Raw genomic sequence first — 15,053 nt, 5'->3', positions numbered from 1 at the left:
GTATATTTACGATAATCGATGGTGTAATTAATGGAAGGTATCGTGTGTCCCATCTACAAAAAGGGCGAGAAGTTGAATTGCTGGAACTATCGCGCGATCACACTACTGAGCGCTGCCTACAATAGATCGTGGGGCAATATCAGGCTGGATACATGGGTCAACGCGCTACAACGAACCAGATGTTCGTTATTCGCCAGGTGTTGTAGAAATGCCGCGAATACAACGTGCCGCTAAGGATGGCAAACCAATCACAGGATGCATCTGCATAGAATGAGCATGCATTTTTGATTGTTCTAGTCAACCATGGATTAGCGATACTGAATTGTACGATCATGTATGTTCGTGCTCATGCTCAATACTTCAATATATATTGAGAATATTTGAGAATTTCAATATATATTTGAGATACATATTTGTAAACAAAGAATATTTTTTGACGATGATATACACGAACATTTCACAAACTAATATGGCTCTGAACCTCCCCATGGTAACATTGAACACCTCTGAGGAGTGCACGATCGTTGTAAACAACGACATAGTGAAACAAAATTATTGGTCAATGGCTTATTTCAAATTCACAAATGTTTTCCTAATACTCTCATCTAAAGTCTAAATTCCAGCCTCGAAAAGCTTTTACAACTCAACGTACATCAACGAACGAATGTCCGTCCATCAATATCTCTTATGTTCATCTCTCTAACCCAACAACTCGTCACCACCCGCGCTGGAAGTGTGTTGTGTACACACCTATGTATATTCTGATCTCTGTCGCCTTGGATCGATCATCATCACTCATCTGCGTGAACCGCAGCGCAGAGTATTTTGATTCGCTTGTTTGCGGCTACCTCCGGACTTGATCGCGCCGTGCCTTCCTCTTCCACTTAATAAAGCCCCAAAAACGTTGTGGTCTGCTTTTCGTTTACGAGATGTTTGGCGGTGAAGGAGGCGATACCTAGTCTTGTTCAGTGTGTTATGGAGCATGTGTATGAGGCAACTGAACTGGCAGCAACATTTAAAATGTATGTTAATCGACACACACCGGCGAACGATCGCCGGTCTTGGGAGTGGCGAGCGCGGGCGAAGGCGTTTGTATACCGCGCGCGCCGACCGATGAAGAAAGTTTATAACGGTGGTTAAACCCAGATATTCTCTGTTGTGTCGTGTGCTTTTTTTCGGGATGTTTGCGTTTTACGTATACAATTTGCTTTTCCCATTCTACCGTGGCGTAGCCCGATCGGAATGAGCTTGTCCGATCGGAGCATCTTGTTGTTGAAGAAGTGGTGTGAATGACAACCGTGCGGTGAGATGGTTAGTCAATTTAAAGTTATTTGAAAGAATCTGTGAAGACATTCCCAAGGAACAGAGCTGAAAAAGACCATCTTAAGCTAAAGTTTGCTTAAGAGTGCTTTATTCAGCTCTTGTATAGCACAATCCTTTTTGGCGTGTTCATTTCGAGACCCACGCTTTATTTCCCTTCCGAAGGCAGAACTTCTATTTTATGAGTTTGTCGGGAATGGGATTCTCTCCCAGATCCTCGGCATAATAAGGATTAAAATACTTCAAAAAACAAGTCAGTTGCTAAAACCAGGAAAACACTGTAAATACCAAGTTTAATCTGTCCTGCCATTTCTTTCCCATTCCCTGTCCGTTAGCATGCCACAGTCAGTGTCGTCAACTATTTAGGCGCAACGTGTCGCCAAACTGCTGCCTGCTGCGCAGAAGTTGCTGTGGCCATTTATTATTATGCTATGCGCACGCTACGTCTCAGTTCCAGCTCAGCTCAGCCAGCGCAAACCGTGCCAAATCGGTTGGCACAAAATTCCAAATTCATTTCACCTCACCTCGCGGGACGGGATGTTAGCTCACTTTACACAGCTCATCCGGTGTATTTAGCGTTTGGTACAACCGAACAATGCCGCCGACAGCAATGCCGGAGGCTTCTTTCTTTCTACCATTGGCACTGACTGCGTATGTACACCTAGATTTCTGACCGTTGTTGTTGCCTTGTTAGGTTAGCAAGCTTTTAAACTAGAGAAAACATCTTCTGTTCGGTTTCCTCTCTTTTCTATAGCACACATCTTCCATGGAATGGTATGTCCAAGAAGGGCAGCTATAGTTACACGAAGCAGAGCTCAGAAGTAATTTGGCATTTTCCGTTTAGTTTTTTGTGTTGCAATTTTCTGGTTCCGAGTTTTTGTTTTTTTTTTACCAGTTTGAAAAAAGTGTTTCATAGCCCATCTTGTTCGAAAAAAAATGTATCCGTTGAGCCTTTCACGATTTGGCCCATTTAGGCGAAGTGGTTTATGGGCTTTCAATAAGATTATGCTATGCGTATCCAACATGACCATGCTGGGGGTGGCGATTCTCGGTCGGTCCAGGAACTTTTCGTTATTGAAATTTTCGTCAATTCCATGGGCATAGAGTATCTTCGTGCCCGCCACACGATGTACACATTAGCCATTGGTAGAGAAAGCTCTCTGTTAAAAACTGTGGAAGTGCTCATAGAACACTAAGCTGAGAAGCAGGCTTTGTCTCAATGGGAACGCTACTAAGACGAATATGAAGCTGTGACTGGGCTTGATTCCTATTCGGCCCTGGAACTTTTCGTTGTGTAAATTTACTTATTTTCTGGCGGAATTTTTATTTTTTGCATTCAATGCATAGTGGATTCACCAGCATACCGCCACAAAAACTCAAGCAACAGTCCGGATTCCTTCTAATAAGTTTTATAACAGTTTCAGCCCAGTGCAACTGGATTTCAACAATGTATTGCCCTTCTAGAATCTTAGAGATACAGTTAAACAAGAATAACTGATCTTAAAAATAGTTTCAAAACATTTCCGAAGTTTCTTCCTAGAGCAACGATTAAGACTAATTGCTCACTAAAAACAAACTGCACCACTAGAGGGTCTTGTTTCCCGGACTGAAAAAAATCCCGGGATTCGGGATTTTTATTTTCCAAATCCCGGGATTTCCCGAGATCCCGGGAAAAATTCAAATTTTCTCAAAAACGATGAAAAAGTTAATGGAACGATTTCTTAAGCACTTTTAATTAAATTCGATCAACTAATAACCATTATATTCGAAACAAAATACATATTTCATAGACATTTGATTGTGTGAGGGCAGTTGGAGACATTCAAAGGTATTTGAAAATTTTCAAATAAAGTTCATCTTCTTCCGCAATAGGTTAACTTGGGCTATATGTTAACTACTGCCTTACTTATCCGAAGGAATTTTTTGACAGAACTTGATGATATTTTTAGAGTAATCCCTTATAATTTACCCTGAGACGTGAATGAATTCTGTGTGAAAATTTTATGAAGGAGTTAAAATAGCAGTGTTAGAATGGTGATTTGAAAATTTCAAACGGCAATTTCTTAAGATATTATTTGTCCGCATTTCGTTTTTTTTTTTCTTTAAGAAAATGTGTGACTATTTCAATTATATGTGGATATACATTCATGTTAACATTTTAGAATTTCGATTAGTTTTTTTTTTGTGAAATACATTGAAGAAACTGTGGAAAAAATACAGAATAATTCGAGACAGACCCTCTCAACAAACTTATTGTTAAACTAATATGAATATCTTCAAAAAAATCCTTATAAAATTCTTTCGAAAATTTATTTTTTATTTTCATTTTAACATTTCCATCCCGAAAGTCCATTGGTCTTTTTTTTCGATTTATTTGGCAGGATGACAACTTTAACAATTTCTTCAGATGTTTTTTTGTGGTTTTTACAACAACTTTTATATTTCCATTATTCCTATTATATGGTATTAAATTATATTCTTCGATTTTTTTGCAATTCGATATCGCTCTGTTTTTCACCATAAATCATTACAGAAATTTCTGCAGAAGATCTAAAAAACGGTGTGCTGTTCCTTCTTGTTAATAAATTACTGATTTCTTTTAGAAATGTCGTCAAAATTATCACTTGTATTATCTCTAGTGATTGTTGAAATGAGCTCCGTAGAAAATTTCGCCTGGACTTAAGGACAAAATGTCTCAACGAATATCTTTACGAAATCGTCAACAAATATTTCAAAGATTGTCAAAGTCCTGCAGAGGTTAGGGATTGTTTATCCGTTTTCTTTTGAAAATTCTGGGAATTTCCTCATAATTGAAACGTAAATGTGCAAGCAATTGATCAGGGCTGTTGAATATTATATAACAACAAAGTATTCTTAAGGGATAACTCCAGAAACATCTAAAAATATTTGCAACAGTTTACCTATTTCACATATTGTAAAAATGTTGAACATTGCCATAAATGCCAACAATACTACCAGAACAATCTAGCTTAAAATAAGTCATTTTATTTCACATTCCGATATTCTGTCTGTTGATTCAGTTTGATTATAATTGTAATGTAACGCCACATAAAAGAAAAATGGAAAGGCAGTAATAAATTGTAAAATGTAAAATCAATGTAAAAACAAAAGATTTCGTCTCAGTTATGCCCTGCCCATGTGGCGCCCGAGCCTTCCAAATAAACGAATAAGAAAAAAAATGAAAAATGAATGACATAAATTCAGCCAAAATATCTTTGGTTTAATTAGTTGGATTTTCATCTAAACTTGATTTAAATAAAAATAAACTATACCTGACAGATAGAATTGGATGGAAAAAAGGAAACATTGACAAAGAGAAGATTTCAATGTGAAAAGATTTGTTTTAGTATTGCCATTTTTTTTTTATTTTCGGGAAATCCCGGGAATTTCTGAAAAATATCCCGGGATTCGGGATTTTTCAGATCCCGGGATATCCCGGGATTTTTGTCCCGGGAAATCCCGGGCAAGACCCTCTATGCACCACCATCTATGCTGAATACCCGTGCGTTTACCGCCTCGGCTATATGGGCCCTCGAGCCCAAAATGCATAAATAATAGTAATTCCGTGAAAAAGTATACATATTTCTGAGTGTACAAGTACATTTGTTCCGGCAGCACTTACCCAACGAATGTGAACTCACCGTTAGCAGTGGATCAACAGAAACAATAATACGTTCTTCCTATAACAAAGTGCATTCGATAATAAATCGTGAATTCTTCAAAAGCTAAAAATCTACAGTTGTAAGTTTATATAAGGTCAATGGTTTTGGGCAATTAATTACTTAAGAATTCTAATCTATTTGGCCAGGATTGTGATTAGATAAATGATTTGGGTGAACCTGTAGTAAACCGTCATTACAGGGCCCGATAGCAGGTATTCTTAAGCTGAATTCTCATTCAAATCTTTTATTTTAGCTTTAAGCTTTGAAGACAAAAAGCTGTGAAGCATCCGAACAACATTGCTTACTGTTTTTTTAACACGTTTATTTGGTATCATACAGTTTGCAACATACAATGCAATGGCATCATGGCTGAACAATTTAAAAAGATCTAACCCTTCCATATATCGTATACTAACATTTTTCTCAAGTTGCACTAATCCTGGACATTAAATTAAGGCTAACGCTGCTACGTAACAATGGTTTAAGTTATTTCGTAGTTTATCTGTAGATTTAAGTGTTCATAACAAAAAAATATAAAAAAAAAACAAGTAGATACGAGTAATTCTGACACCAAACTAAAACTAAAAGCTGTGAAAGTTTGAAAAGATAGCATATACGATTCTTTTCCATACTCAAAGCAAAAGAATAAATCGCTCTCTATTTCGTTTCTTATTTTTGTATTTTTTGTTAGATGCGAGCACGAATGATGACAAAATTGTACAAAACCAGTGGATCAACTTTATAGTGCAAACGCTACCCAACAAATGGGTGAGATCTTTCCAATATGCATTATATAACAAACAATATAACACATTTACATATACTTCAACCATATCATGTGTGTCCGCACATCTTTCGTCCCCTGTAGGTTCGAGAATTACTTCAACGAACAGACAATTTTTTTTTTATCTGTATTAACAAGATTTTTAGCCCTAGGCTAGTTCATCTCGGGACCCACGCTTTACTTCCCTTCCGAAGGAGGAACTCACATTTTGCGAGTTTGTCGGGAGTGGGATTCGGTCCCAGGTCCTCGGCGTGATAGTCAAGTGTTTTAACCATCACACCAGGTCCACTCCACGAATAGACAATTGTTTAAAACTCGAGGTAGGTAATTTTGTCTTTGCGGCCTAGTCGCTTTGACGCTAGTGCCATGTTTTTGATATGCTGAAAGCCTCATTAAAGTAATTGGTCATAATCTAACCCGATTACTTTCCCTGGTTGCTTTCTCGTACTGCCTGTGTTTGTATTAGATTGGATTAAATAGATTAGATTAGAAGTAAACACGAATGATGACAAAAAGAACGGAATCAATCGGTGCCCTAATCACTATGTTTTCGAATAGAATGACTTTGGGAGCGTCAAATTATGGCACAGTGATACTATGATGGCCAACTTTTCTAATTTGTTAACAAAAAGTTTACTATAGAGAGTTTCCAGTTTTTTAACTCGTTATCGTTATTCAAATGAGATTTTATTCATGTGCTGGTTTGTTTGGTTAACTTTTACATCAATATTCCTTACCGAACTTTTGAAAAAGGCGTCCGAATAAACTTAATTTTCTCCAAAAATTGTAACTTTAAAACAGTTTGTTTGATTTACAGGATGACTTCGAAGAAGTTTCAGGCAGTTTAAAGTGAAAGTAACTTATAAAAAATATACTGATATTAATATTCATTGCGAATTAATTTTAATTTTGTAATAATCTAATTATCGTTTTTTTTATTTTTCTGTAGAAAGCTGTCTTTTAGCCATAAGAAAGTTTGGATTGCAGTAACCCGACGTCTCCACTAGACAGAAATGTCTTGCCATTTTGCTGCCAGAAAGAGAAATCGTAACAGAAATGATCAACACCGCTGCTTTCCATGCAAACAGCGAGAAAACATTTCTGTCAAGACAGTTCTGTCTAGTGGATACGTGGGGTAAGCTGTCACGTTTTCCGATCGATTTCGCGTATTCGGACGCCCAAATAGTGAAACGGTAGATGGTGCTACGCCATCCGGAAAAAAATAGAACAAAATGTGCTTGATGACTTCGGTTGTGCTTGTGAGACAAGACAGATTTTGAGATTGGAATTCTGTCCGGATATTAGAATAAGTAGCCACAGAAGTTCAATGTCGGGACTATTCGTGTGACTAACATCTAGTTTGCCACGCCCTCACAGCGTCAGTAGCGGTACTAGGATTGAGAATATCGTGGGCAGTGCATTTACAGTTTGTGTTCTTGAAAGCTGGCATACTTCAAAAGTGCAGTGATGTTTACGCCCCGAAGTAAAGCTGCCATATTCACAATTAGGGCAAAAAAAAAACAAGTTCGTAGTGATACCATCAAGTTAAATTAATGCCGAGTGTGTTTGCTAATAAATGTCAAAATTTTAAATCGAGCAAGTGCCTACTGTGATAGGGGAAAAATGGCAACCCCTTGAATGTCGAATGTGCATGTGGACGGTGGAAGAAATTAAGCATTTTAAAATAAAATGAAATGCTAAGCTTACCACGAACAAGCTGCATGAATCTATTGCTGTATTGAGGAGAATTTCGCATGAAATGTGGACGGTGGAAGAAATTAAGCATTTTAAAATAAAATGAAATGCTAAGCTTACCACGAACAAGCTGCATGAATCTATTGCTGTATTGAGCAGTTTCTTGGCTAAGGGGTCATTCAAATATGACGTCCATCGTTTAGGGGGGAGGGGGGGTCTGAGAAAGTGTGACACTCCATGTATAAGGTATACAAAATAGCGTGACAGAGGGGGGAGGGGGGGTCTAAAATTCCCGAAAAATGATGGACGTCATATTTGAATCGGCCCTAACCGGTGGATCGTTTCAAGCTACGTGTTTTTTCTGTTCTATCTCTTGTGACGATGTTCACAAAACATTACAATTTTCTTTTATATTTCATCTTCCCCTCCCAGAAAATCGTATTTTGTTTCATTTCAGAGAATGAGTAAAGGCGCTTAAGCTTAGGACACAGAGTAAACACCTGTGTTCCATCCCAGGAATTCGAGGACCAAGGAGTGACATTAACTTTCTTAGCTACGTTACTCCCACTGATTTTTCATTTTCCTCTACAAAAATGAGCGGTCTGTACGAGATGTCCCCACTCAATATTTTTTTTGTAAAATCAATAACGCTGCACAGTAGGCCTGGCCGCTTTAATGCTTGTAATGTATTTCCGATGCACTGCAAACATTAATAATGATAAGAAAAATGATTGAAGTAGTCGATTCTACAGTACTTTTTCGATTTTATCACGAATGAAAAAAATAATCGCGTGATATACTGGAGCGTGATAAAATTGAAACATATGTTTTGCGAGTGTTTTTATTGCTTAAAATACACCTGAATAGAAAAAAGCAAATATAAAACGAACGAAACATAAAACCACGAAATGGAAATTGAAAATTTCAGGCAGCATTTTGAAAAATAAATTTAGCCAACCGTCAATAAAGATCAAGAAGTCATCCTAGATTGTATTTATGCTGCATTGTAGAGCAGTGTGAAAATATCCCCTCAACGCCTCAACTAACTAGTGAAGGCGAAATGGAGCCACATGAAATGGAACGCATGAAGTCTGAAATAATAGCACTTAAAAGTTTCCTCTACTGAGCAAGCAATGAGTATCACTTTCAATTTTGAGTATTATCTAAGGCTCAAGCATCCGTCATCATTTTTCGGAAAATAAAAAGCAGTTTTCTCGCTGTAAATCAAAACATCGACCATGAAAATATATTCACTGCATTCTATTCCTCATGTGGAGTATAGTGAATATATTTCAGTAGCAAAGACTTTTGTTTTGAACGAAAAAACTGCTTTCAAATGTTTGATGATGACGATGATTTCAATGACGAATTGTTCAACGTTAAGTTATGACATCCGTGCTATCGGTATTTGCATGGTAGCAATTGATAATTGATCATTTCGTAACAGCCGTTTAAGGCGAAACTGGAAGCAAATCCTCACTTTTTGGTTTTTGATTTTTTATTAAATAACGAGGCAATATTTTCAAAATCGGTTTTCGTGCACATGTAGCGTATGGATCAAGGTGTCTCCTGATTTTTTTTCCTAGTGGAAAATGTTTTTCGTTTTTGCGGAAACCATTTTTGAACAAAATTTCACAAAAAAATGGTTTGCGCAAAAATGGAAAACATTTTCAACCACAAAAAAATTCAGGAGATACCTTGATCCATACTCTACATATGTACGAAAACCGATTTTGAAAACATTGCCTCGTTATTTAATGAAAAATCAAAAACCGAAAAAAATGAGAAAATGCTTCCAGTTTCGCCTTAAGTGATTTTGATGGTCTATTGTGACGAAAATTTTTGGATTTTGTTATGTTAGGAATCTTCCTAAACTTTATATGAAGTTGCGAACGGAATTCCATATAAAGCTTGAATTTTGTCAAACTAACTTTGATTGAAATGAGTTAAAATTGCAGTTTTATACAGCTTTTCGTTTGTTTGATATATATTTGATATGTTTTAGAATGCGATTCTAGATAATCGAGTTCAGTACCCGGTCTGTAATCCCTTATGACCTTTGCCACTGAAACCATTTAGGGTAGAAGCATCAGTTTTGGCCATAGTACAGATTGACACCTTTCATATTGGCATATTGGTAGTTTTAATTGGTTAATTTGTCATTTTTATTTTAGGAATGATTTCCCTTAGATTGACCCTTAGATTGACCAAAACGCGAACCCTACTTATGTGCAAAAGTAGCATACTTATGACAATTCATATGCCTTATCTAGTTTGGAATACGTTTTTGGAAATATTTCTATCAATTATCATAGCGTGATAAAAGCGAAAAAAATACCGTGCTAGAATCGAGAGTGATATAATGGAGCGTGATTAAATAGAACCGTGACAAAATCGAAAAACCATCATTTTCCAGTATTCTTTCAACGTATTGGCTGTTTGTGTAGACTAGACTAGACTAGACTACCCAACAAAGAAATTTGCTGTACAGGAGTGGAACGAACCACTCTTAAACAAACTTTAGCTTAAGAAACTGGTGTTCAGCTAGTTCTGGAACTTGAGTAGAAAGCTGTCTTAGCCATGAAATTTGCCAGGTAGCCTTGGATGGTCAAATGCTTCTAACTTCTCGAATTTATATTTGCCTTCGATTTTCAAGACAAGCAGAACGTAACAGTTTTTAATATTGTTAATAAAAAAAAACAGATTCTACTTACAGTTTTTATTGAAAAAAATATGCATAATTTTTGTCCTTCATCCAATCGTTCTTTATATTTATTTACTTCATTTTTTATATATATGATCACAAAGACTGCTATAAACTTAATTCATTCAAAAAACAAATAAAATTTAAAAAATGTATGTACATTGTAATATGTTTTTCGAGATTTTTTTACCGTTTCACTGTTTCAGCTATACATATAAATTATCCGATCGTCCATTTTTCTTGCGAAACATTTTATTTTTTTAACTTGCTTTTAATTAAGAATTGTTCAATGTAGGAAAATAATGTACATGAAAATGTTAAAATGTAATGTAAGACAAATATGTAAGTTATTTTTTACTGAAAAATGTTTAGAACCTATTAAAAAATCAAAAATAATCAAATACCAAAAATTGTTTTCTTTTGCTTGTTGCGGTTCTCAAGATGAAAGAAATAAATTTGAGGAAAAATAGTTAGAAGCATTTGATCATTCTAGGCTACATGGCAAATTTTGATGCTGGATGTCAGCTCTCTACAGAAAACTAATAAAAATGGTAATGTTTTAGGAAAATTCAAATTACATGACATCTGACATGGATCAGCGATGATTATTACTCTCAGTGTAAGCTCTATTAATGAAACGTTCGAATAATCTGTTTAAAAAATCTTGTGACTTAAATTAAACGCTCTGTCTTCAAATTAGAACAGTTTGTAACAATTTTCTCTTTTGTATATTATATATTCGTTATCATGTACTTTGAAATAATAACGATTGATAAAAAAAAGCAAAATTTTATCTAGACTGGTATTCCGTTTATTTTTACACTTTTCAAACTGTAAAATTGTCTATTGCAATATTATAAAAGTTACATACAGGAGATGGCCGAAATGTTTGGGATAGGTAATTTTTTCTGTCACAAAAATGTTCAACATGCTGTAATTTTTCATAGAGTGCATCAAAAATACTCAAATTTTGACTGTTTGTTGACCTATTATATGTGCATGATTGGTATAAATTTGAGCTCGATTGGTTAATCTTCCGCGAAGTTAGAATCGTTCTGGTAAAACACTATTTTTTATAACACTAATTTTTGAACTGTCATATCTCAGAAACCAGTGAACCGAATTGAATGAAATTTTGAACGTTTATCAACAATATATTGATACTTGATACGACGCTATAAAAAGTAATATTTTCTCACGATCAATAAAGTTGTACCGGTTTGACATGTTCACCCATATAGAGGAAAATAAGTCAAATTTACAATATCATACAAAAAATTCTAAATGTGTTATGCTTTCAATTCAAATAGGCTCTAATATATCTTATCAGAGATGTCTTGAGAACAGAAGCAGAAAATCTTTGGATATCAACACTAAAATTGAATAACATTGATGTAAAAAATAACATTTTTTTCAGGAAAGATCCAAAAAGTTTCAATCTATGATAACTTTTTTCAACTTTCAAAAAGTACCTATGTTTTTATGACATGAGAAGCACCAATCTATTGTTGATAAACGTTCAAAAGTTCATTAAATTCGGTTCACTGGTTTCCGAGATATGACAGCTAAAAATAAGTTGTCTAAAGAATAGTGTTTTACGAGAACGATTCTAGCTTCGCGAAGGATTAACCAATCAAGCTCAAAATTGTACCAATGATGCACATATAATAGGTAAATGAACAGTCAAAATTTGAGAATTTTTGATACTTTCTATGAAAAGATACAGCGTTTTGAACTTTTTTGTGAGAGAAAAAAAAGTTGCCTATCCCAAACATTTTGGCCACCCCCTGTGCATGTCAGCTAGTAAATCTAAATACAAATGATAAATAAATAAAAATTGATAATCATTACAAGAAAAAGCTTTGTGATGCACAGCTTAAGAAAAAAAAATACGAAAATATGCAGGGGACACTTACATGCAAGTAGAGCTCTCATAATTTCCGCAACCGGGATTTTCTGCTTTCTTCGATGATTCAAGCGCGATGGAATGTTCACTTAACGGGCTCACTACCAACTACTCCTCAAAACTGGAGAGAAACACCACATGAAACAAAAGAGAAGCAAGAGGAAAATAAAATCACATTCACTTTCTGTCTTCGATTACAACACTTGCTGCACATTTGAACATAATAGTAGCCCAACAACGTGAGAAAATGACAAAACCAATTTATAATCACTTCCACTTCCCACCGTCGTCGCCACCGCCACCACCACCCTTACCACCCAGTTTCTTTACTTGTCCGTTGTTGATTACAGCTTTGTTTTGCTCTTTATGCAACAAATCACTAACAACCCACCCGCGAAAAAAGGCACCCGAATCTAATTTGCACTCTAATTGACTGCTGTAGGTAACACCGAAAAGCGCGCTTTCTTCCCTGGCCCTGATGGTTTTCTATACACCACAACACATGTGCGAATGTAGAGAAAAGAAGGCCACTGGAAAAGAGAGATCGGACTGCTGAACGAGCGAAGGTCGCTTTGTCCCTTTGTAAGTGGTCCACACAAAAGTCCTTCGCAGAAGGACCCACCAGAGACCTTTCGCACTTTTCAAGATCAATGCTAACCGATCGAGGTTACACAACAGAATGTTACCTAATGGTCAAACGGTTTCTTGTTTTATACTTCGACGCAGATGCGGCCTAAGACGCCGACGATGAAAGGGTGGCGTCGGTGGCAGTGATGGCGATGGCGGCGGCAGCGGTGCGACTGTGACGATGCCTGTTGTCCACACACCGTTGCAACAGCAGCAGCATCCCGTTTCTTCCAGATCACAATGATCTCCGCGGGAAGAGAAAGAGTTCTTCTTCTGCTGGTTCAAATCGATACGTTTGGTGCGCGCGTGTCCAAAACCAAGTCCCCCTGTGTTGAAGTTGAACCAGCGAGGTTCCACAATGGACTGCCAGCAGTAAAGTTGGCGCGCGGACGAGAAAGCTTCCTTCGTCGTGTTGTGCCTCCCGCTCGCAGCAGCAGCAGCTGCTGCGGAGTCATACTCTTGCGTGGAAAGCTACTGGTGCGCCAAGCGCATAAGGCCACTCCGAGGCTCCCAGGCGTATAAGCCATAAGAAGCGGAGGAAGTGGAAAAGGAAAGGCGCTTTCAGTGTTTAGCAAGCAATTCGCTCAGCAGAGTTGGTTTGCGTTCGGCGTTTTGTTGTTTTGAACGCATTTGAGTCTCTCTTGATCGGTGCAAACAACACCGGAGAAAGAATCGAGAAATCTTCTTGCAAACGTCGCGGGTGGTGTGGGAGAGAGAACTATGCTAACCTGATGCTAAACGACTAGGGTGAGCCGATAGTACTCGTATGTCTTGTTCGTTGGCTAAATAAATTAGAAAAACGTAAGACTAAGAAACGATGAAGACCTTATTAAAATGAAACAAACAATTATAGACTTTTGAAAACCTTTATATAGTTTACCCGCCTTGAAAAAGCAAAGCAGCACTTTTAAAAAGTTAGGATTACTCTAGAATTACTTTTCGAAATTATTTCTTCTTTCTATTTTCAAATTCAGCAAACTTGCTTAGCATAAGCAGAAGAACATTGGAATTAGAACATTGGCGCTGCTTAACTTTTTAACTCTTTCGGGCCGGATAGTAGTGTAGAAATCTACTTCATCATATGCGCTAATTCTCATCATATCAGATGAGATACAGATAATCCAACTTATGTTTGCCAATGGTTCGTCAGATGGAAGCAAAAAGATGTACATGGAACTACAAATCAACCCAAATTTAAGTTGTTTTGACGCAATCCCGGTCTTCCGTGGAATAACTCAAATTTGCGTCAAACAGCTAAAGTGGTGAGTGAGTAGTTCTCGTTTGAGAGCGGCAAAAAAAATTAACCCACTGTTAAGTTATTTTCACCCAACGGAGGCCTCAAATGACGCAAATTTGGGTTAACTCAAGAAAACCCAAATTTGGATTCTTCCACGGAGGAGCAGTGGATGCGTCGGTGCTTCTCTCTTTGTTTTCGACAACATTGCGGTGGAGCGAGGGAGAAAACAACCCAACTTTGAGTTAAAACTATAAGCAGTTTAGCCAAATTTGAGTTTTTAAAACTTATTCTTTGGGTTTTAATATTTTTCCGTGTAGACTATCAATACCCCTATAGCACTGGAAATCGAATAATTCGACAATGATTTTTCATAAGGGCCTAACTGACTTGATCGATTTCTCTTCGTCGACTCTCTCTTTCGCTAATAACTTGATCAAAACAAAGAAAATCATTATTCTTTTTGTTTCCATAGCAATATGTAATCGTCTTCTTCGCATTTCAACCAAAAAATCTTTGGAAAACTCAACACACATTCTGTGATAACACAACGAGAGGTTCGATGAAGAAAACTCGAAAATGTCAGTTAGGCCCAAATGAAAAATCAGTATCGAATTATGCGAAATTTTACATTTCATTTTCACTACATCTACGAGTTGAAAATTATTCTCGTTTTGCTTACGACGAAGGCAACCGCACCAAAGCAGCAGCTAGCCGAATTGTTCTTCATCCGCGTTCAATTACCATTCACTTCGTTAGATTCACTTGTTGAACCAATCCGCAATTCCTCAAACCCCACAAAAGCTCTATGGCACGTTAAGGACAAGGTATTTGGAGTACATAGCTCAAAATTTCTATAGCACCGTTTTTTAGAACCGTTGAACGGATTTGGATGAAAATGCATCATGCTAATTGTTCAGTGGTTGTCAACAGCGTGATGCATTTTAATCCAAATCCGTTCAACGGTTCTAAAAAACGGTGCTCTAGAAATTTTGAGCAATGTACTCCAAATACCTTGTCCTTAAAACTTGATTTCACTGTTGCAGAATGCAGCAAAAGCTGTTCAATTAATCAAATAAATCACTTTTTCCGTCCGTAAA

The 15,053-nt window shown here is 36.8% G+C and overlaps 1 protein-coding gene across 6 annotated transcripts in view; it reads right to left on the bottom strand.

Annotated features, from left to right (window-relative positions):
* The window catches only part of LOC109413735 (antichymotrypsin-2), a 56,500-nt gene extending 43,407 nt beyond the window's left edge, over positions 1-13,093 (bottom strand). Inside the window, exons 1-2 of one of the 6 annotated variants that reach the window (XM_062842254.1) lie at positions 12,920-13,093; positions 12,103-12,213 (exon numbers count right to left, since the gene is read on the bottom strand). In XM_062842254.1, coding sequence (XP_062698238.1) covers positions 12,103-12,121 — 19 coding nt within the window. In that variant the 5' untranslated portion in view covers positions 12,122-12,213; positions 12,920-13,093. The other 5 variants (XM_062842257.1, XM_062842256.1, XM_062842255.1 and 2 more) reach the window with 5 other exon arrangements.
* Between the last annotated feature and the right edge of the window lie 1,960 nt (positions 13,094-15,053).

The sequence above is a fragment of the Aedes albopictus genome, chromosome 3, assembly GCF_035046485.1.
Source record: "Aedes albopictus strain Foshan chromosome 3, AalbF5, whole genome shotgun sequence".
Taxonomy (NCBI): Eukaryota; Metazoa; Arthropoda; class Insecta; order Diptera; family Culicidae; genus Aedes; species Aedes albopictus.
Note: the sequence above shows the minus strand (reverse complement) of the source record. Positions and strands in the feature narration are given on the sequence as shown.